Genomic DNA, 23,595 nt, shown 5'->3' on the forward strand with positions numbered 1-23,595 from the left:
TTTCCAATAGAAAGACTAACCCTAGCCCTATTTCCAACCCTACATTGATTGAGTCACAGACCCAGAAACCAATCAGAGCCCTCAAATACCCAACCAATGAGGCCACTATCCCTAATCCAATAGAAACACCACATATACCACCAATCATTGCACATATGTACAACCAATAGCAGACTATATAAGGTCCAAGCGACTTCAGACAAGGTTTGCTGGCCAGGGAGTTGGAAGCTGCTCCTCTATTCAGAAATCTCCTAGGAGACAGACAGGCTCAATCCATACTTTGGACTTCTGCAGGTAAGGGCCTAACAAACTGTCCTATAACAATGCTGTTTGTGTAAAAACTTTACTCACTCTCCTAGACAAAAACCAAAATGCTCAGTCCCTATTAAACACAGTTTAAACATCTTACAGCAGATTACTGCTGTCTCAGAGCACCCTCTGATGTAGAATTATCCCTGTTGATTGAGGGGAAAGGGGGCTGGTTTCACTGACTTAACATAGTGGCTGGGGGTGCACTGCTTAACATGCAGGTCTTAGCACAGAGCAAAGGAGAAATTTGGAGGGAAAAACTGATAGTCACGGGGAATGAGAGGGAAAACTACAGAGTTTGGACTGCAAATCCCACAATTCAACAGGTTAAATGGAAGCGGTCATGGGCAGGAAAAACCACAAGTTTAAACACAAAAACAGGTGATAAATTATGCAATCGCAGGCAGGTTAAAACTACAATATTTAACTGCATCAACCCCCTTACCAGGCCGTAGTGGGTTGCAAAGAATATTATAAAAATAAAATCTGTTGCAGGGAACAAGATGTGATCAAATAAGGAAATTCAAATCGTTTTAGGGAACATGATGTCACCAGCAACCCCATCTGAGTGAGATGAGAAGGTACCTAGACCGGGTTAGCTATGGCTTGGCTAGAGCATTGGGAGAGTAACCCTCTGTGTGCTCCAATCGTGGGAGCTGAAATTAAATCCGATATTAAGAGTTCAGGGGTGGGCGAGCCCCAGGCACTAACCGGCCAACAACAGATTTTAACAAGGCTTATGCGACTATACTTGCAATGCATATGCTGAAAATGTATGATGAAACCTGGGACAGAGGAATTCTGCCCCATACCCAAAGAGGCTCTTATTGAAACTATTCTAAAACCAGGCAAACCACTGTCACAATGTGCTTCATACAGAAGCCTCTCCAGGATTCATTTAGACAATATAATATTGCGGAATGAAGTGCCAAATGGTTTTTGCTTTGCGTGTTGAGCCATATCTAACTGGATTTGGTCCTGGGAGGGCAAATATGCACAATATACATTTGCTGTTTGGATTTATGCATCGGAGGGACAGTGACTTGCCAGCAACTGCCATGTTTTTCAGACCTGTGTTTCCCAAACTGTGGGTCGCGAGACGATTTTTGATGGGTAAAGAAAGTCCAAGCAATAAATAAATATGCCCTTAAATTCTGTATTTATCCTACTACTCTTTGCTGTGCATCAAAGACAGAGGTTAAATGTAAGGCCTTTTCTTCTGACAAAATGCTGCTTTTTATTTTTTTAACATGGGGATTGGTGTTTACAAACTCCTCTCACTTTAGAGTCACAGAAAGAAAAGAAGTGAATTATGTGACAATGTTGTTGTGGTACAGGGACTGTGATAGGAAAGGCTGTAGGATGCAAGTCTTTTTTAACCACACAGCACACCAAAATGTAAGTACCTGTAAATGAACTGTAGAAAGTGGGCAGCTAGGAAAGCAAAATTGAAGCACATGTTTGGGTAATTCTGAAGTGTGATGGAAACATATATTTTAATAGCATTAAAACAAATCAGGGCACTTTAGTTGATGATTCACAAATGAGTTAGGAAAGCAAAATTGAAGCATGTTTGGATAATTCTGAAGTGTGATGGAAACACATATTTTAATAGCATTAAACCTAATCAAGACACTTTACTTGGTGATTCACAAATGATAAATGTTCACTGAAACCCGATATCCACATATTATCATTATGCGTGCACTATAGCTTTATCAGTAAAACGGCTTGTCTGTACAAATTTAGTTAACATTTCAATGGAAAATGTGCAGTCTGTAAATGACAGTGCGCTACCACACGATGCTTTAGTTACATAAAAAAAAACAAATCGCCTGCCTCATGTCCATTAAAGCTAGGTAGGTCACAAAAGTTTTTTTTATAAAATCTGGGTTATGGTTCTAACAATTTTGGGAAGCACTGTTTTAGAAACTAAAAAGGCATTTGCCTCTGTGGCATATAAGTATACGTTTATGATACTAGAAAGGCTGAGGGTGAGGAAGAGGACCATGGAAGGTGTCTGATGTTTACAGAACCCACTGCTGGATTTCGAGTTAAAGGCCCTTGTAAGATGCATTCCCCGAGCACCAAGAAAACTATGCAGGGGTGCCCGCTGTTGCCCCTGCTGTTTGCCTTAGTGGTGGAACTATTGGCATGCATTCTCAGAGAGTTCTACACAGAACGGGGAATTTACATGGAAGGGCTCAAGACACTAATTTCTTTATAGGCCGATGACACTCTTCTCTATATCAAGCACCCAGATTTAAATATCTCCCCCTTAATTAGAGGTAAAAAGATTTGGCCCATGTCTGTGCTCCAGGTAAACTCAAGCAAGATTGAAATCTTATTTTTGACAATATACACTACAAACCCCACTTGGACTACCCTCAGCACTGGTGGGACGATTTGGTTTGCTTCATGGGGATCCGAATTAACTATCAAATGGTTGTGCGGGTGAATTACTGATACATGCACACTAAGTTACTAGAGGACCCAGAAAAGGGGATACAACTTCTGCTTTTCATAGCAGGGAGAATCTCCATAATTAAAATGAATGACAGTACTACACCACGTGCCTTGTTTATTTTGTAAAGTTCCTCTGCCCTTCAACTCTACATTTCTGAAACAAGTTCTTAGACAAGACTTTTTGCGGCGTGCAAACGCCCTATAATAGGGTGGGACGTCTAAATGTTGTTACTGTATGAGAAAGGAGGAATGCTGAACCCTGATAAAGAGTTCTCTATTATTAGGTAGCAAAGCATGTTAAATATTAGTTTAGTGAGGGGCAGATTCCCCACAGATAGAAAGGGAAATAGAAGATACAGTTCCATTAGAAATGAGACTGCAGTCCTACTTTGATATGAATGAAGTGTACTCACCTCATCCGTATCAGAGCACGATGCAAAGTTATACCTGCAATGCCAAAATACGTGATACATTTGAATCTAATGGTCTGCCTGACAAGCTCAGGCTCACAAACTTAGTTAGTTATAGCCAAATAATAGATTTCTATCACTGAATGACTTTGAAGCTACGGGGAGCCAGTAGGCCTGGATAGCGTTCTATATTTCAGGATACTACTTACAGTAACGACTAATACAGGTTGGTTCCCTGAGAAACCAAGACCATTGGATGTATGGACTAAGATTACAACAGCCCATGGAGTGGAAGAGTCGATCTCAATACTATACAAGGATGTTTGCAGTCTGGGGTCAGTCCTGTGGTCCCCCAAAAGAATATACGAAAGAGATAAAATGCAGAGATTACAGCTGAACAGTGGTTATTTTGCTGCTCACAAAGTGCCTTAAAATCAGCAGACAGACTGGTGCATTTCATTTCAAATACTTGCAGCAAATGAATTACACACTTGTACTTTTGTTCAAAATGGGGCTTAAAGACCATGATAAATGTTGTATTTGTCCACAAATAGGTGGAGACGTTCTGCATCTGGCCTGGCGTTGCCCCATTGTTGCAAAATACTGGAAGGAAATATATGGGATCCACACTAAAATGCTTGGAATAGTCACTGCTGGTGGCCCCTGTTGAATTGGGTGAATGAGGTGCCGGCTAACAAGGGAACGTTTGCTGCCCTGATGTTATTGGTGGCTAAATGTCGCGCTTCACTGCACTGGGGAAGGGTGGCTGGCGGATCTGGTGATCGGTAATGAAACAAGCATTTGCAATGCAATAGGTCTCGCATTATTAAAGTTTGAGCTATTGGTGTTGCATTATTTAGCAATGCCAATAGCTCAAACTTTAGTAATGCGAGACCTATTGCATTGCAAATGCTTGGTTTAGATTGCATCTCTCTAGTTGAAGGGCACCTCCAGTACCCCCATCAGCAATCAATCAGATCCTTCTCGCAAGGCAGACTCAATTAAGCTCTACTCCTGGCAAGTTGCAGAATTTCCGGGTTCCTGATCCTGAGTTGGTGAAGGGGAGTTGGCAGTCACCGACTCTAAACCTGAAGCACATAAGAGTTTCTTGGACGACTCCAATGGAGAGGGTCCCCGGATTCTAGTGTAGAGAATTATTGGCACACTAGCTAGTGGTTTCTGCTATTCCCCAGCTGGGTAAAGGCATTGCTGGTGACTCCACTCTTCAAAACTGATCACTCTCAGCTTTCCTGGTATGGCATTTTCTCCTTGCTTTTGTGAAGAAAATCGTAGCATGATACGTCAATCTTGTTAAATTCTGAAATGGCAGCCACATTGTCATTATCCAGTATTACAGATCCTTCCTGATGATTACATTGTTTATCAAGTGGGGATTCTAAGATATCTTACTACAATAGTGAGGAAAAAGCAGGTAACTAGCGGGCAGTTATGATTGATCGGCATATATACGATAGTAGAACTCAGAAGCATAATGCCTCTTTTATCGTTTTGGGTCTTCTTCTACTGTTCCCGCCTCTAACCTCATGCCATCACCTGGCAACGCTGTTAATCTGCACTTTATAGTTTACAGAGTCTATGATGCCTGAAGGTGGACCCCCTTGAACAATGAACCAACTCCGAAGATTATCTATGACGGAAGCAGACCACAGAATTAGCTCCACTCAATCACAATTTCAACATGGCCAACTGGCATGATGCCGTAAAAGAACGAACCATAGTGCAGCGAGATTTAGCAGTATCTAGGGAGGCACTTTCCTCCGTAAAAACTACTGGCCAATTCTTTGTTTTAAGATTATGGAAGGTTTAGGAAATAGTAGTTAAATTAGACATTGTGAACATCCTTTTTATTAATTTCAAAATGGCATTTCTGCTTTTCTTTACTTCAGTTACTATTCAGGAATCATGTAGGCAACACAAGTGAACTTTTCCCATTGATTTACTCTTGTATTCGTTGTAATAAGTATATACTGAAAAGGAAATAATGAAAAAAAAGATGTTCAATGTCTAAGGGAGACTGGAGAGACTGAAAAACAGTCAGACAGAAGAGAGTTTTTCAGCGTTCCCCTTGGTGAGTAAAAAGGTGGATGCCAAGACAGTCACCTGCAAGATCAGTGACCCGAAAACATGCAGGTGGCACAAAGGACTATACTCCTTTAGTACATCGACAATGAGAGGTCATCTAAAGGTAAAGCATGAGAATGAGCATGAGAGGATCCTGCAACCCAGGACGAGCAAACACCCAAGATCCGCAGCAAGAGGTGCCACAGGAAGTGGCGGAGACCAAGTACAAAATTGGGTGCGGGGAGCCTAGTTCCCAGGATAGGCAATGAAACGATGGACGAACACTGTAAAGTAATACTTTTAATGAAGAAAAAAATGAAACAATTGTGTATGGTCGTTTGCCACCATACTTTAAAAAACAGTAAAACATTACAAAAAAACACAAATACAAAAACCTGCCAAACAAAGCTTCTTTTAACCGCTTCCCTGCGGGCATATTCCCCCGCTGTGCTGGGGGGACACGTGCAGCGCCACGGTGCTCATGACAAGCTCAGCTCGTCATGAGCCACGGTGGTCGTGTGCTCATGACTAAGATGAGCTCGTCATGACCACACCCGTTTCTTTAGAACGCTCGCACAGCTGGGGAATTTGCCCAGCGTGCGAGCGTTCTGACCGTCATGACGAGCTGAGCTCGTCATGAGCACACGAGCACCATGGCTCATGACGAGCTGAGCTCGTCATGAGCATGGAAGGTGTTAAGACTCACCAACAAAAAATAATTGAAATTGTTTTAAACACTGCACTGCTGCTCAACAGAATGACCAGTCACTTTCGGAAACCTCCCATGCATATAGTCAAAACGCATGCATAGAGGAGGTTGTTCACCTGCGGCTGGTTGGATGCAGGGACTGACCGAAGGCACACCCCTGAAGACCTTACATTGCCGGGGTTGCTTGTCTGCAGCAGGCTAGGCTAAGGGTCTGGCGCTGTGTCCAGACCCTGCTATCTGTGAACAGAAGTGTTGGATGCCCATGATGGTTTCGGACAGGTCAAGGTCAAAGGCCAAGCCCTGTAGCGAACTTGCATTGTGCATTTTCAAAGGACGTGCACAGAGCCAAATGAGTCCATGACAGGTGAATGAAATGTGTTCACGTCAATGAATGAACTCACAGTTAAAGGTTGGCTATGGTTCAGTGAATACCAAATAATAAAACCCCTGAAATTTGCCAGTTATGGTAAGCAGCGCAAAAAGTACATCATAACTCAGGTTGCCAACCCATGCTCATTGCATTACTTTGCTGCTGGCACAGGAAAAATAAGTTGTCTAGAAAGGGGCAAACACGGCCAGTGACATGAGCTATGGTGTGCAATGCTCAGCTACCACTGCTTTCAGTAGGCCTACTACTGTCATTGGTCCGCAGTGCTTAATCTGACTGAGCCGGTGTTTGCCGGTGGAGGCCACCGCCATTCATTTTTGGGGAACAGCACTTGTTTTTCTGACTATGACATTTACCAACAGAGGGAAAACACACAAAACAGAAAGCCGGAGAAGGAGAAATGTGCAAAAAAAGGTGACATAGGGGCGTTGAATGAAGGGGCAGACAGAGTCTGGCAGTAGATTAAAGAGGCATGAGGTGGATTTAGAGCTACGCAGCCTCGAAATTCAACGCACTGACATGTAATTGCACCGTCCGCAGAGCTTCGAGCACAGGCACTTCTACAAATTAAGCATTGTATCCAGTGACAGATGGACTCGACTGTCATTTTAATATGGAGAGAGACTGGCTGGCAAAGAATAGACATATGCTGGCATCGGTATATATATTGTGCAAAAGAACTGACACAATTTTCGAGGAGTTCCCAGAAGGGACTGCATAATATGCAGCTCCTCACTCAACAATGATGCAGAGGAAGGGCGCACAATCCGTCGAATATTTGATCACCTTACTGTACTCCAGCCTAACACCTATTTCACTGTAATTTCACGTCCCACTCCTTGTAGGCCTCAACAGCATGGAGCAGCCTAGGTATGATGGGGTGGACACCCACGGTCTATCAAATGTGCAGCCTGGAAAGAGTTCATAGCCGTTCAGTGGAAAATTAATTTTCCCCGATTCATTTAGTCTCCAGTCGTGATTCCAAGTTTCATCCATTTTTGGAAGCCCTGGCTACAGGTTACTGGTATTGTAAAACTGAGAATAAACAGGGCCCAGACTGCGGCGTCAGATACTGCAAACCTGGCAGCCGCTCCTAGGTGGAAACAGATAAGCGACGACCGAACAAACATAGTAATCGTAATTATTCTGAACTGACAAATAAGTGTGGGCCATACTAGAATTTCCATTAAACATTAATAAACTAAAAAAATGAGAACTCTGGGGTTTGTCTCAAGTGAAATACAGTTCCCCAATCATTACCTTTAAGAACACAGCAAATGATTGGAAAAGTACTCATATATGTCCAAGTATATATGCACGTGACAACATATATTTCATATGAAGTAAATGTAGGTCAACGAGTTGACTAATTTACTCCTGAGATCTGTGTTTAACCTCCTAATCACAGATTCAAACCTCATGAAACAAGCAGGTTCCGTGGAGCCGACGGGGGGGGGGGGGGGGAACTGAAAGTGCGCAAATCGCGCGCTGCCAGCCGACGGGGACAGGAGATGTGCATGCGTACGGTGTGCACATCGCCTGTCCGCGCGTCCCATATCCTGTCTCCCTTCCAGCACCAAAGCGGCAACAATAGAGTCTCCCTATGCGCTGCATTCGCTAGCGAGACCTCTCGCCAGGTGCGCAACACCCATTGGGCTCACGGGGCTTCAGCCCCCCCTGTCGTGTGTGTCAGCCCGGGCGGAGACAGCTTCGCGGGCTGGCGACCATCTAATTGCAGCCGCACCCGAGTACTTAACAGGTCTTTAACCGCATGCGTGCGGCCGCTTTTCCCGCTGTATGCGGCATTTTTAAAGTTACCGCGATTCATGACGAGCTCAGCTCGTCATCAGCACACGGCAGGTAACGCTGACGACGAGCTGAGCTCGTCATCAGCATGCAAGGGGTTAAAAGACCATTTACTTGTAAATGAGGCTTTTGTTGTGGGTTCACTCCTTCTTACAGCAAAACACACAATATAATGGAAGGAATGTTGCAAAATGGCAAAACATTCACCCCCAGTCACAGATCTGGGTTTAATCCATCGTTATTTTGCTCACCAAGCCACCCCAGTTCAGACATGGCCATATGCAAATCAGTCTTGACCCTGTGCCTCATGGGAACAGTCCAGCCCGAACTGCCAAGCCATATCTTCCCTGGACCTGAATCAAGCATCCTAGGACTGGTTTCTGGCCCTTCTTACAGCCACTCGTTCAATGGTTGGAAGAATTAGCCCCCCCGAAATATTTTTCAGCCCCCCCCCCGAAATTTGGCTCTAGTTGCCCGCCTGCCTCTCGCTATTCGCTAGGGAGTCCTAAAAATGGACACCTATGTTATACTTATGACGATCACTTCCCACCCCAAAGGCATATGGGATCCCCTGAAGCGTTATCTTCTTTCGGAGGATTCAAAGTCAGAGACCGGAGCAGGGAAGCAGCGGCACACACAATGAAGGATGCTCGATGGAGCACGAGGAACCAGAACATGACGGAGAGGATGGAAGTGAAGTGCTGATAATAACTGGCTCAGAGATTGACATTACAATTCTACACCAAGACGAAACCAGCCAACTTGATTCATTTTCTGTCTGTAAGTCAGAACAATATGTGTCATGGTCTGTTATTGTTTAAGTCAGCGTTTCCCAAACTGTGGTCCGCCGACCCCCAGGGGTCCAGGAGACATTCCCAGGGGGTCCGCAGGACTCTAGTGCCTGTCGTCGTAGTGAAAAATTAAACGCCCATGCGTCCTCACAGCACACAGAGCTGTGAATGTTGGCGCAGGGGCGGCGAGACCACAACAATACAATCTGTAGGTGGGGGCAGCGAATGGGCAGTGGGCAGTCAGGGGGGCGGGCCGCAAGGGGCACAGCGGCTAGGGAAACAAGTGGAACAGAAGGCAAAAGGGGCACAAAAACAAGGAAAAAACGAGTGGCACAGAAGGCAGAAGGGCACAAAAAAACGAGTGGAACAGAGGGGCACAAAAAACTAGGGAAAAACAAGTACAACAGAGGGCAGAAAGGCACAAAAACCGAGTGGAACAGAGGGCAGAAGGGCACAAAAAACGAGGGAAAAACAAGTGGCACAGAGGGAAGAAAGCCACAAAAAACTAGGGAAAAATGAGTGCCACAGAGGGCAGAAAGGCACAAAAAACTAGTAGAACAGAGGGCTGAAAGACACAAAAAAAAAGTGGAACAGAGGGCAGAAGGGCACAAAAAACGAGTGGAACAGAGAGCAGAAGGGCACAAAAACGAGGGAAAAATGATTGGAACAGAGGGCAGAAAGGCACAAAAAGAGGGAAAAACGAGTGGAACAGAGGGCAGAAAGGCACAAAAAACGAGGGAAAAACGAGTGGCACAAAGGGCAGAAAGGCACAAAAAACGAGTGGAACAGAGGGCAGAAAGACTCAAAAAACAAGTGGAACAGAGGGCAGAAGGGCACAAAAAACGAGGGAAAAACAAGTGGCACAGAGGGCAGAAAGGCACAGAAAACGAGGGAAAAACGAGTGGAACAGAGGGCAGAAAGGCACAAAAAACGAGGTAAAAAGTGGAACAGAAGGCAAAAGGGGCACAAAAACGAGGGGAAAATGAGTGGCACAGAGGGCAGACGGGCAAAAAAGCGAGTGGCACAGAGGCAAAATCCAGAATACAGAAATATAGGGTGTTGGACCCGACCTCGTGGCGTGGTTCGCCTCTGTCCCTCCACACCCTGTGAGAGTAGTCCTGTACCCCGAGTCCCCTGCGCAGCCTCCCTGTTAGCGTAACCTGCACCCCGAACCTGGTCGCCCTACTCCAGTTAAGCCGAGATCCCCCTAGCACCTCGACCAGGCCTGCCTTTCCCGTCCCACGCCCGGCTCCGAGCGCCTAACCTTGCATGCCCCACAAGGCCCGGACGCCATCTTCCCTTCCCGACATCCCTGTCTCCCTGGGCCTAGCGTGACCCCGGCCCCAGCGAAACCCAGACTCCAAAGGCGCGCCAGTCCCGGCTGGGGGGTAAAGCGCTCCCCGAGTGAGATAAGCCAGGGAGTTTCGATGGCACCTCCGGCCTCCCCTGAGAGACCGGTATCTGTCACACCTTTGGCCCTGCGCTGTGGACCAGTTTCGATCACACCCCTGGCCTCCCCGAGCGCTGGCTCCAGACCCGCTGGGCGTCTGGGAATTCCCGGACCCTTCTTTTCAAAGGATCAAAGAGCCGACCGCCGGACCTCGCCCACGACCAGCCCCCAGGGCTTGCGACCTCCGCCTGCGAGGGTCCGGACATCAAAGGGATAATGGACTATATCTAGATCGCGGCTGACCCTAAGAAGAACTCATCTTGAACCTCTGAGCCCTGCTGACGCTGTCGCGGCTCGAGCTGAACTGTAACCATCGGAGCCCTGCTGACACTGTCGCGGCTCGACCTCTAAGACCACCGGAGCCCTGCTGACGCTGTCGCGGCTCGAGCTGAACTTGTAACCATCGGAGCCCTGCTGACGCTGTCGCGGCTCAAGTTTGAACCTGCAACCATCCGAGCCCTGCTGACGCTGTCGCGGCTCCCCACGAACTTCTCCAGATCGAGCCCTGCTGACCTCGTCGCGGCTCGAGGAGTACTCTGGTCCGGCTGGACCATCGAGGCCACCATCACGACCGAGCTGACTCGACGGAGGTGAAGTAGCCAGTACGACCCTCATCGTCCGTACCCCCCGGCTCGAGGATTGAGAGCTGTGCGGAGGGTACGCCCCGTACTGCCCCAGAGACTAAAAGACTGTCCCGCTTTCCCCTTCCTGAACCCTCAACGACTTTGTGACCCTTCGATCACTGTGTACATAAGAATGCTTCCTTCTTTTATTTATATAAAGAACTTGTTACTAAGAACCCAACGGTGTGGTGTCTGTTCGTAAGTGTGGTGTGAGCTCAGAGTGTACGATCCTAGACTCGAAGTCCTCCCCGGGGAGGACCTCACGATAAGACTCGGCAAGATCTGGGGGAGAGGTGGGTCTTGGGGTGACCGGGTGAGCATAACCTGGCCCTCTGAGATTGCCCCTTCCAACATTGGTGGCAGCGTCGCGATAAGAACCTACGTCTAGGGATCGTACAGTACAGACACACTACCCGAACAAAGAGTAACAACCATGAGCATCACGGAAGACGAGACTACCTTCCGGGTGGAGCTCCTGAAGGACTATACGCACCGACAAATGAAGCAATTCTGCAAAGATCTCCACATCCCGACAACGGGATTAAACACCAAAGAAGACTTTCATCAAGCCCTAACCGCCTGGGTGGAGGCCGGAGCACAACCTCCAGCACCGACAGAAGCCGATGGAGGGGGAGCACCCCTGACCGAAACTCACGCCCCAGAGCAAGAAAGAGCAGAGTCCCCGACGCGGACTCACAGCACAGAGAGAGGTCTGTCTCGAGAAGAGATGACCGACCGAGAACGCAACCGAACCCACGAGCTAGAACTAGCCCGTCTGAAGATGGAAGGAGAACTCAAGCTGGCCGAGAAGAAGCTAGCCATCGAGCAGCTGCGGCTGCAGGGAGAACTGGAGGAGAAGAAACTCCAGAGAGAACTGGAGGAGAAGAAACTCCAGAGAGAACACGAAGGGAAAAGACTCCAGCTGGAGCACGAGCGCAGCATGAAGGAGATCGAACTAAAGGCCAGGACCGAAGACCACAGAACCTCGGCGACCCGAGAGTCCGTTCCCCCGGTGGAACCCAAGGTCCACATCCCCAAGGATGTGGTCAAAGAATACTATAAAAACGATGATATCCAATAATGGTTCCGAGCCTACGAGGTCGCCATGACCTCCCACCGAGTTCCGCAGAAAGATTGGGGAGCCGGGCTGTGGGGGCGATTCCTGAGTGAGGGGAGAGACACCCTACTCGACCTACCATCGGCCGAACAGACCTCCTACAGCCACATGAAAGAGGCCCTCCTCACAAGGTACGGACTCACCCCTGAAATGTACCGCCAACGCTTCCGAGAATGTAAGAAAATCCCCGGCACCACATGGGTGGAATATGTCAACTTCTACAGCCGGGCCCTGGAAGGGTGGATCAAGGGCAGCAAAGTATCCACCTTCGAGGGGCTCATCGACCTCATTGCCTACGAACATTTGTCTCTGAACTGCTTTGTGGAACTCCGACAGCACATCCTGGACAGCAAGTTGGCTGACCCCCGGAAGCTGGCCGTCGAGGCCGATCGCTGGGTAAGCACCAGAGTACCCCGGGGGCCCGGGGGAGACTCTGGCCGAAACGAACAAGGACCATCCCGCCCAAGGGGAGGAGGGGGTCAGAATAGACAGAGGGGATCCCAGATAGGGTCCCCGCGCAGTCCCCCCAGAAACCAGCCCGGCACTTCGCCTCCCACAGCGCGCGCAGGGTTCCCCCCAGCCAAGCCAGGGCCCCGAGTCAGCCAAACCTGCTTCCATTGCCAGCAACCAGGGCACTATGCCAATGATCCCCGCTGCCCTTTATTCAAGAAGCCTGCCACTGCAGGGCCCCCCGTGCGCCACATCACCTCGGTAGCCCTAGAAGAGGAGGGGGAAGAGGAGTTCGAGGGAGCTGACCCCGCAGCCATGATGTTAGTCTCCCTGGGTGATAGGGAGATGGTCCCAGGAGCCCCCCTGCCCGACAACACCGAGAAGTACCGACAGCAGGTGACTGTCAATGGCCACCACATAGGGGCGCTCCGGGACACCGGGGCCAGTATCACCGCAGTCAAACGGCACCTAGTCACTGAAGCCCAGATTGTTCCCCACATCTCCTGCAGGGTGATCGCAGCTGATAACTCCGTCCGCACCTGCCGAATAGCTCAAGTCCCGTTCGAATAGGGGGGCGTCTCCGGAGAGTTACGAGTGGCGGTCCGCTCCGACATGCCCGTGGACTGCCTGCTCGGCAACGATCTAGAGAGCTCCCCATGGCAGCGGGCTGAGAAAAGGACCCACTTGGAGATGGTGGGCCTGCCCGAATGGGCCTGTGTGAACACCCGGTCGATGACCGCCCGAGGGGTAACTCCAGAGGCAGCACCGGCTACCCCCGAGGACTCTGAGGTCCCTGCATCCTCTGGAGACCCCTGAGCTGTTCCCCGGGGAAAGCTTCCCCCCCGACGCAGGCCCCCTCGGCCCTGGCATCGAACCGACCCCGAGCTTGGACGAACTTCCTGAGCTGGCCCAGTGGCGCCAGGAAGGAGGACCGTCCCGAGAAGAATTCTGCCTAGAACAGATCTCCTGTCCATCCTTGGTTGGGCCACGGCAGCAGGCTGCCGCCCAGGCCGCCGGTGACCAGTCCGGCTCCCACTTTGTCTATTGGGAGAACGGCCTCTTGTACAGCGAACAAAAGTCTGCCGAGCTAGGGTCAGCCCGAGTGCTGGTGGTACCCCTACGCTTCCGCGGCTTTCTCCTGAACCTGGCCCACGACGTGCCCCTGGCGGGACACTTGGGGCAAGACAAAACGTATCACCGCCTAGTCACCCACTTCTACTGGCCGGGCATGCGCTCCGATGTGGAGGCACATTGTAAGTCCTGCCCCACGTGTCAGTCCAGCGTAAAGAGCGGAGGGAAGCGCAAGGCCCCCCTCCAACCCATCCCCGTGGTCAGTACCCCCTTTGAAAGGGTGGGAATCGACATCGTGGGCCCCCTCAACCCCCGGACCTCCCTGGGTCACCGCTTTATCCTTGTCCTGGTGGACCATGCCACCCACTACCCCGAAGCCATTCCCCTCCGAACGGTGACGGCCCCCGTAGTGGGGCGGGCCCTCATGGCCATCTTCTCTCGGGTGGGATTCCCCCGAGAAGTCGTCAGCGACCAAGGGACCAACTTCATCTCGAAATACATGAAGTCCCTCTGGCAACAATGTGGGGTGACATACAAATTCACCACCCCATATCACCCCCAGGGTAACGGTCTGGTGGAACGATTCAACCGGACCCTCAAGGGACTGATCATGGGTCTCGAAGAGCCCCTGAAGCGTAAGTGGGACGTCCTCCTTCACTGTCTCCTCTTCGCGTACCGTGAAGTCCCCCAGAAGTCCCTGGGGTTCAGCCCCTTCGAGCTCCTCTACGGGCACCCCGTCAGGGGACCCCTCAGCCTGGTTAAGGAAGGGTGGGAGACGGCGGCCCTAGAGCCCCCTCCCGATGTGTTTCGATACATTCTGGCCCTCCGGAACCAGACTAGGAAGTTCCGAGAACTGGCCGAGGCCAACCTCGAGGCTAGTCAAGAAGAAATGAAACGGTGGTATGACCAGAATGCCACTATGGTCGAGTTTCAGCCCGGACAGCAGGTCTGGGTGATGGCCCCCGTGGAGCCCTGTGCCCTACAAGACAAGTGGACAGGACCCTTTAAGGTGGTGGAACGTAAGAGCCAGGTGACATATCTCATTGATGTGCCGTCCCCCAGGAACCCCTTGAGGGTCCTCCACGTGAACCGCCTCAAGCCCCACTTCGCCCGGTCCGAGTTGAGCTTGCTCCTCGCCACGGACGATGGAGAAGAAGAAGAAACGGAGCCTCTCCCCGACCTCCTGTGCGTGAAAGAAAAAGATGGCTCCGTAGAGGGTGTGAGTCTCTCCTCCTCCCTCTCTCCCAGGCAGCGTGAGGACTGTCTCCAGTTACTGGGACAGTTCTCGGACCTCTTCTCCCTCACCCCCGGCGTCACCAGCTGGTGCGTCCACGACGTGGACACCGGGGATAGCCCACCAGTACGGCACAGAGCCTACCGCGTCCCTGACCGAGTCCGGGCCTGCATCAAGGCCGAGGTAACAAAGATGGTAGCTCTCGGGGTGGTCGAAGCCTCTGACAGCCCATGGGCTAGCCCCGTGGTCCTGGTTCCGAAGGCATCCGCCCCCGGGGCTGTTCCCGAGCTGAGGTTCTGCGTTGACTACCGCGGGCTCAACGCAGTCACCAGGACCGATGCGCATCCCATCCCCCGAGCAGACGAGCTTATTGATCGCCTCGGGGCTGCTCGCTTCCTTAGCACGTTCGACCTGACCAGCGGATACTGGCAGATCGCCCTCACCAAGGGAGCTTGGGAAAGATCCACGTTTTCCACCCCGGATGGTCACTACCATTTCCGGGTGATGCCCTTCGGGATGAAAAACGCCCCCGCCACCTTCCAAAGGCTGGTAAACCAGGTACTGGCTGGGTTGGAAGAGTTCAGCGCTGCGTATCTGGACGATATCGCAGTCTACAGTTCCCACTGGCCCGAGCACCTCCAGCACCTCTGGGCGGTGCTGACGGCCCTGAGAAAGGCCGGTCTCACCATTAAGGCAAGCAAGTGCCAGATCGGACAAGGGTCCGTAGTCTACCTCGGGCACCAGGTCGGAAGCGGCCTCGTAGCCCCCCTCCAGCCCAAGATCGATGCAATCGTGGCCTGGGAGGCCCCCACGACCCAGACGGAAGTGCGGGCGTTCCTAGGGCTCACGGGGTACTACCGAAGGTTCATCAAAGGGTACGGCAGCATCGTAGCCCCCCTCACGGAGTTAACCTCCAAGAACCAGCCGAAGAAAGTCAGCTGGACCCCCGCCTGCCAAGAGGCGTTCGAAACCTTAAAAGATGCCATGTGCACTGCCCCAGTACTACAGGACCCCGACTACTCCAGAGAGTTCGTGGTCCAGACGGACGCGTCCGAGTATGGCATCGGAGCAGTCCTGTCCCAGGTAAACGAGAAAGACCTAGATCAACCCGTGGCCTTCATTAGCCGGAGGTTACTCCCTCAAGAGCAAAGGTGGAGCACCATCGAGCGGGGGGCCTTCGCGGTGGTTTGGGCCCTGAAGAAGCTGAGGCCCTACCTGTTCGGTACTCACTTCCGGGTCCAGACCGACCACCGACCCCTCCAGTGGCTAATGTAGATGAGAGGGGAGAACCCCAAATTGCTGCGCTGGTCCATCTCCCTCCAGGGGATGGACTTCACTGTTGAGCACCGGCCTGGTGCTGACCACGCCAACGCAGACGGCCTGTCCCGATTCTTCCGCCTCAGCGAAGAGAACCCTCAAGAGGATGGGTAGTTCTCCCCGCCTTCAGCTGGGGGGGACGCGTGTTGGACCCGGCCTCGTGGCGTGGTTCGCCTCTGTCCCTCCACACCCTGTGAGCGTAGTCCTGTACCCCGAGTCCCCTGCGCAGCCTCCCTGTTAGCGTAGCCTGCACCCCGAACCTGGTCGCCCTACTCCAGTTAAGCCTAGATCCCCCTAGCACCTTGACCAGGCCTGCCTTTCCCGTCCCACGCCCGGCTCCGAGCGCCTAACCTTGCATGCCCCACAAGGCCCGGACGCCATCTTCCCTTCCCGACATCCCTGTCTCCCTGGGCCTAGCGTGACCCCGGCCCCAGCGAAACCCAGACTCCAAAGGCGCGCCAGTCCCGGCTGGGGGGTAAAGCGCTCCCCGAGTGAGATAAGCCAGGGAGTTTCGATGGCACCTCCGGCCTCCCCTGAGAGACCGGTATCTGTCACACCTTTGGCCCTCCGCTGTGGACCAGTTTCGATCACACCTCTGGCCTCCCCGAGCGCTGACTCCAGACCCGCTGGGCGTCTGGGAATTCCCAGACCCTTCTTTTAAAAGGATCAAAGAGCCGACCGTCGGACCTCGCCCACGACCAGCCCCCAGGACATCAAAGGGCTAATGGACTATATCTGGGCCCGCCTGACAACTAGCGGGCAGTTGTATCTTGGACCTGAAGCCTGCTGATCTGATCGCGGCTGACCCTAAGAAGAACTCATCTTGAACCTCTGAGCCCTGCTGATGCTGTCGCCGCTCCCTCTTCGCAACAAGGAACTGAACCACCTGAGCCCTGCTGACACTGTCGCGGCTCGAGCTGAACTGTAACCATCGGAGCCCTGCTGACGCGGTCGCGGCTCGACCTCTAAGACCACCGGAGCCCTGCTGACGCTGTCGCGGCTCAAGCTTGAACCTGCAACCATCGGAGCCCTGCTGACGCTGTCGCGGCTCGAGCTGAACTTGTAACCATCGGAGCCCTGCTGACGCTGTCGCGGCTCGACCTCTAAGACCACCGGAGCCCTGCTGACGCGGTCGCGGCTCAAGTTTGAACCTGCAACCATCCCAGCCCTGCTGACGCTGTCGCGGCTCCCCACGAACTTCTGCAGATCGAGCCCTGCTGACCTCGTCGCGGCTCGAGGAGTACTCTGGTCCGGCTGGACCATCGAGGCCACCATCACAACCGAGCCGACTCGACGGAGGTGAAGTAGCCAGTACGACCCTCATCGTCCGTACCCCCCGGCTCGAGGATTGAGAGCTGTGCGGAGGGTACGTCCCGTACTGCCCCAGAGACTAAAAGACTGTCCCGCTTCCCCCTTCCTGAACCCTCAACGACTTTGTGACCCTTCGATCACTGTGTACATAAGAATGCTTCCTTCTTTTATTCCTTATATAAAGAACTTGTTACTAAGAACCCAACGGTGTGGTGTCTGTTCGTAAGTGTGGTGTGAGCTCAGAGTGTACGATCCTAGACTCGAAGTCCTCCCCGGGGAGGACCTCACGATAAGACTCGGCAAGATCTGGGGGAGAGGTGGGTCTTGGGGTGACCGGGTGAGCATAACCTGGCCCTCTGAGATTGCCCCTTCCAACATAGGGGCAGCTAAGAAAAGAAGGCAGAACGGGCAGAGAGGCACAGGGGCAGCGAGGGGAACAGAAGGGAAAACCGGGCAGAGACACGGGGCAGCAAGGGGTACAGAAGGAAAGACCGGGCAGAGAGAGCACGGGGACAGCGAGGGGAACAGAGGGAAGAAAAAGGGGCACGGACCACGTACAGGCAGCGGGGGAAGACAGACAACAGTCACAGACACAACAATGAAAATACAGGCAATACAATAAGAGCAATAACGCGCTGAAAGGCACATGTGTAGAGGTTACCGTTACTTGGCAGGCAGGTAAAAATAGAAGCAGCCAGGATCAGCAGTAGGATTTTCGTGCAACTGTCTGATTGCTCACTTTCCACAAGCCCTTTGCTCGAATTATGTGTGCGGTCAAGCTTTCATATTCAGACATATCAAGCTCTTATTCTGTGTAGCCTTTGCAGTTTGTTGGGGCAGTGGGCATCCTAACAGGAGAGGGTCATGTCAGGTGCCACGTGAGGCCTCTCTGAAATATGCATTAACTGCACTGCTCACCCCTTGGTGGTAAAATGTTGTTCTGCTGTCTGTGACTAAAGATTATGTCTAACAAGGGTTTATGGTAATTGGCATAGCTTTGTTCCATGATCTCGCTGAAACAATATGCCTCCTGTGCAGATACTTTCCTGCCATCTCTTGCACTTCCATGATGAACTCCTAATATAGACCTTGAATTTGCTCTGTACACTGGACTCATCGCTTTGTGCACTATCTTGTTAGAATTTTCACAATGTTCGTTGCTCCTTGGGGCATGTCTTTATAATAAAATGCTTCAGCATTGTATAATATTTTAGACCTTCTTAAACATTGAATAGATACAAATGCTAATGATTCACAATCATTCAACCTGTTGCTGTAAGGAAGAATCACCACTCCAAGGCTCTGGAATGAGAATGTAGAGGTGCTGCTAAGACTGAGAGCAGGAGACTTGTACCTCTAAATAATACACTGCTGTATGCATACATGTCCATGCCAATAGACCCAATTCAGGCTGTCTCCCTCTTGAAATTGCCTCTGCTTCAAAAGGCGTTTTTCAAAAAGAAATTTAAATTGTACAAATTGCTTGGGGGTCCCCGGCTTCCAGTAGTGATTCAGAGGGGGGCCTCAGGAGTCAAAAGTTTGGGAACCACTGGTTTAAGTAATTGCCAGCTGAAATATCTAAGGAGGTTTACTTATATACATATTTCTGCTCCCACTTGTACTTGATTATCTGTATGTATTAATTACTACTTAAAAACTAAACAAAGTTTAAAAACAAAACAAAACACAAAGCACAGATGGCTGTAGGGATGCATGGAGTGTGTGCAGGTCAGGCCAAAGGGCACTTCATTTATCTAAAGGCACAGCCGTTACGTTACACCCAAGGCCCTTGAGAACAATTTTAGATTTTAAACATTAGATGCTCCGCCCAAGGGGACCATACACCGTGCATACACAGACTCTTTTTGAAGGGCCGCAGGTTCATTTATACCCTCAAGGAATTGTTCGTGAAAGCAATATTGACCTTGTGCACTGAGCGTTTCCTTTATTCCCAAGATTTTACTAGGTAGCCAACATATTCAAGGGATGAATGGTATCCAGCAGTAACCTACTGCAGGGCGTGTTAGGTTACACTCACTAGGAAGGAAGTACAAAACATGCACAGCTGCCCCATAGAGGAGAAATGGAACAAGTATGCCTGGACTGATGTCCACGGCCTTATAGATATATTTCTGTTGCTGGGTGACGGGTGTCCAACATTGCCAGCCTGCAAGGACCTAAATAAGTACAGATCCTGAAGTAGAGAACTTCACCCCACAGACCCCAAAACGGCTGTACGTAAGTTAATAGTTTAGGTACCTACTGCTAACTGACCTCTGATAAACAATAGTGAACGCTCGGAGGATGACTCAATTGGGGCCTCCTGAAAGATATTTAGACTTTTAAATGCTAATTGTTTGATGTCTATTTTTCCTTTAACATTTTTGAATTCTTACTACAGGATGTTTCGGATTTTTTGCAAAAAGGGCCTATTTCCCGGGAGTTCTACTCTGAAAGCATCTTGCTCACAAACTGCGTGTCCCCTAAGAGCTACATGATCACTTTGTCTCTCACATGAGAAGTTGTGAGTTCTCGAGCCTTACCATATTGTGCAGAGCCCCATGAGAAATGTCAGTCGTACTCACTGTGTGTGCCCAAACCAGAAACATGCACAAGGGTTTTCTTTTTAAAGCTCTGTGACAGCAAATAGTCAACTCTTACCATTGTGCACATTCTTACCATGAAACTATAAAAACGTGTATCGTTCTCATATTCTGTTAAGTACTTCAAGCATATAACAGTGTGCATGGCTCCATCTTGAAACATGACCGGAGTTCTCTTAGCCAAGCAAAGGTGACTCAAGGCTAACCCCACTGTGTATCTCTCTCACGATGAGACATGCTAAGAAAGTCTGTACACCAATGATCAACAGTGTGCCAGTCCTTTCACACAGCCTACATTTGGATCATGAGAGCATACCACAGTGGTCAAATGCCTCATTAACATTGCACATTTGAGCCGGATGTATGATGTTACAACGCATGCCTTTACAACGCATTTTTTACAACGCAACATCCATTACAACGCATTCCATTACAACGCATGCCATACAAAGAATTTTAAAAAACTACCTTTACAACGCATTCCATTACAACGCATACTACCTTTACAATGCATACTATTACAACGCATACCATTACATTGCATGTATGGTAAGTATTGGATAGTGTAGGGGTAAAAATTACAATTCCAACTCCAGGGGGGTGCAACAGTAGAGTAAGTGTTGGATAGTGTAGGGGTAAAAATTACTATTCTAACTCCAGGGGGTGCTACAGTAGGGTAAGTGTTGGATAGTGTGATGGTATGCGTTGTAATGGTATGCGTTGTAATGACTGCGTTGTAATGACATGCGTTGTAGTGTCATGCGTTGCAATGGTTGCGTTGTAATGGATGTTGCGTTGTAAAAGTTTTGTTGTAATGGTAGTGCGTTGTAAAAGTTGCGTTGTAAAGGTTGTGTCCTATTTGAGCCTTACCACAATGCATTTAACCACCATGGGAAGCATGCCCACAAGACTGTACATTTCAGCTTTAACATTGTGTATGTCCACTCCTTGGACCAACTAGGGCAGCCTCTTACCCCACCGATGGTGCTGACCGGAAGGGTTTTTCCACAGCCCATGTATCCCTGGACTTCCTGGGGTGACTCTACGAGCAGGGGAGCTCAGGAGTGGCAATAGGCCGTCGCCTTCTTGCATCAGTGCTTCTGGTGATAGGTCCTCACTGCGGAGCCCGAGAGTCTCGCCTCTCCCCCATGAATAGTGATCTTCCACCGGAAGCACTCGAGGCCTGCGATCCAATGTTTCATGTTCTGTCTGCACATCACTGGACTGCTCCAAATGATTATCAATGGGAATAAATTGGCCAAGCACCCTGCTGGTGTCTCCTGCAGGTTTCTGTTCTCGGACACGAACGCATAGGGTAGCATTAGGTGTTAGTCCCAAAGATTCCAGTGTACAGCAGTGTTCAGCTTCACTAAATATCTTCTTTGGGAAGGATTGGAGCAGGTCAAAATTGTGCAGCTCTGGATGGAGCCGAGAGACGTGTTCTATTACCTTGCGCAGTGGCGAGTGTGCAGAGAAGCGCTCACATATTGAGTCTCCTGAAGGCAGGCGAATCTACAGAAATAAAAGAAACAACAACTAAGTCCTTGAGCCACATGTGACTGGTGAACTTGGAAACTCCTTAGGCCAGGATCAAGTCTGAAAATAAGATATTTACCTCTGTTTTTTTCAATTTTTTTGTTTGATCTATTTATTACATTTTAACATTAGGTAATACAATTGAAATGATATCTATTACCACATAGAACCAGTAGGTAGTTCGCAAGATAGGAAGCCCAGCATAACATTACAAGGACATGATGACCCGGATTAAATCAATTCGAATTAAACAACAGAATACCATACCCCAGGTTACATATAATGTAAAAGAGGGAAAAGCAAAAAACCCAAAAGAAAAAAAAAGCATTTGCAATGCAATAGGTCTCGCATTAGGAAAGTTTGAGCTATTGGTATTGTAAATGACACATTTTTTATTTAGGTGTTGGTTTTGAAAATAGCAAAATTAATAGCTTTGTCATTTACAATGCCAATAGTTATAACTTTCGCAAATGTAACACCTATAGCATTTGTAATGCAATATGTGTTATTTACGTGACTTAGATGTATTGATATTACAAATAACAATGACTTTTAATTTTTTTAAATAATTAATACCTAAATAAAAGTTATTGTAATTTATATTGGCAATAGCTTAAACTTTTGTAAATAACTTTTGTGAAGATTATGTTCAGTGTATTTTATTGTGACGAAAATCCAAGAACAGAAGTGAAATATTAACATCTTTTTGTGACATTTGTAATAAAGCTTGAAACATTGAGAGACCATATTTGAACCAGTTGTTGAATGGTTGCACAGATTGATGCTGTGGCAGCGCTGAGTGATGTTGTGGTGGCGACGAGTGATGCAGTGGCATTCAGTGATGCTGTGGTAGCGCATAGTGATGCTGTGGTGCCCCTGAGTGATGCTGTGGTGGTGCAGAGTGATGCTGTGGGGATGCGATAGATAGACAGACAGATAGAGTGAGGACAATAGATAGAGTGAGGGAGATAGATAGAGTGAGGGCGATAGATAGATAGAGTGAGGGCGATAGATAGATAGAGTGAGGGCGATAGATAGATAGAGTGAGGGCGATAGATAGATAGAGTGAGGGCGGTAGATAGATAGAGTGAGGGAGATAGAGTGAGGGAGATAGAGTGAGGGAGATAGAGTGAGGGAGATAGAGTGAGGGAGATAGAGTGAGGGAGATAGAGTGAGGGAGATAGAGTGAGGGAGATAGAGTGAGGGAGATAGAGTGAGGGAGATAGAGTGAGGGAGATAGAGTGAGGGAGATAGAGTGAGGGAGATAGAGTGAGGGAGATAGAGTGAGGGAGATAGAGTGAGGGAGATAGAGCGAGGGCGATAGATAGATAGAGCTAGGGCAATAGATAGAGTGAGGGTAATAGGTAGAGTGAGGGTAATAGAAAGAGTGAGGGAGATAGATACAGTGAGGGCGATAGATAGATAGATAGACAGATAGACAGATAGAGTGAGGGCGTTAGATAGACAGATAGAGTGAGGGCGATAGATAGATAGAGTGAGGGCGATAGATAGATAGATAGACAGATAGACAGATAGAGTGAGGGCGTTAGATAGACAGATAGAGTGAGGGCGATAGATAGATAGAGTGAGGGCGATAGATAGATAGATAGAGTGAGGGCAATAGAGGCAATAGGTCTCGCATTATTAAAGTTTGAGCTATTGGCATTGCTAATAATAATGCAACACCAATAGCTCAAACATTCAGTAATACGAGACCTATTGCATTGCAAATGCTTGTTATAAACAGACATATGTGGAGGTGGATGTGGTGGTGGACATGGAGTTGATGGTGGTGGAGGATGTGGTGGACGTGGTGGTGGTGGTTGTGGATGTGGACGTGGTGGTGGTAGTGGTGGTGGATGTGGTGGTGGTGTTGGTGGACGTGGTGGTGGTGGAGGAGGTGGGTGAGGTGGGGGTGGTGG

The 23,595-nt window shown here is 49.6% G+C and overlaps 1 protein-coding gene across 3 annotated transcripts in view; it reads right to left on the minus strand.

The window, feature by feature from the left end:
• The window catches only part of LOC144784230 (uncharacterized), a 1,557,451-nt gene that overhangs the window by 1,009,089 nt on the left and 524,767 nt on the right, over window positions 1-23,595 (minus strand). For all 3 annotated transcript variants that reach the window (XM_078662879.1, XM_078662880.1, XM_078662881.1), the window contains one exon: window positions 21,112-21,649. In XM_078662879.1, the coding sequence (XP_078519005.1) occupies window positions 21,112-21,649 (538 nt within the window). The remainder of the gene's footprint in view (window positions 1-21,111; window positions 21,650-23,595) is intronic.

The sequence above is a fragment of the Lissotriton helveticus genome, chromosome 10 (assembly GCF_964261635.1).
Source record: "Lissotriton helveticus chromosome 10, aLisHel1.1, whole genome shotgun sequence".
In the NCBI taxonomy this organism is placed as follows: domain Eukaryota; kingdom Metazoa; phylum Chordata; class Amphibia; order Caudata; family Salamandridae; genus Lissotriton; species Lissotriton helveticus.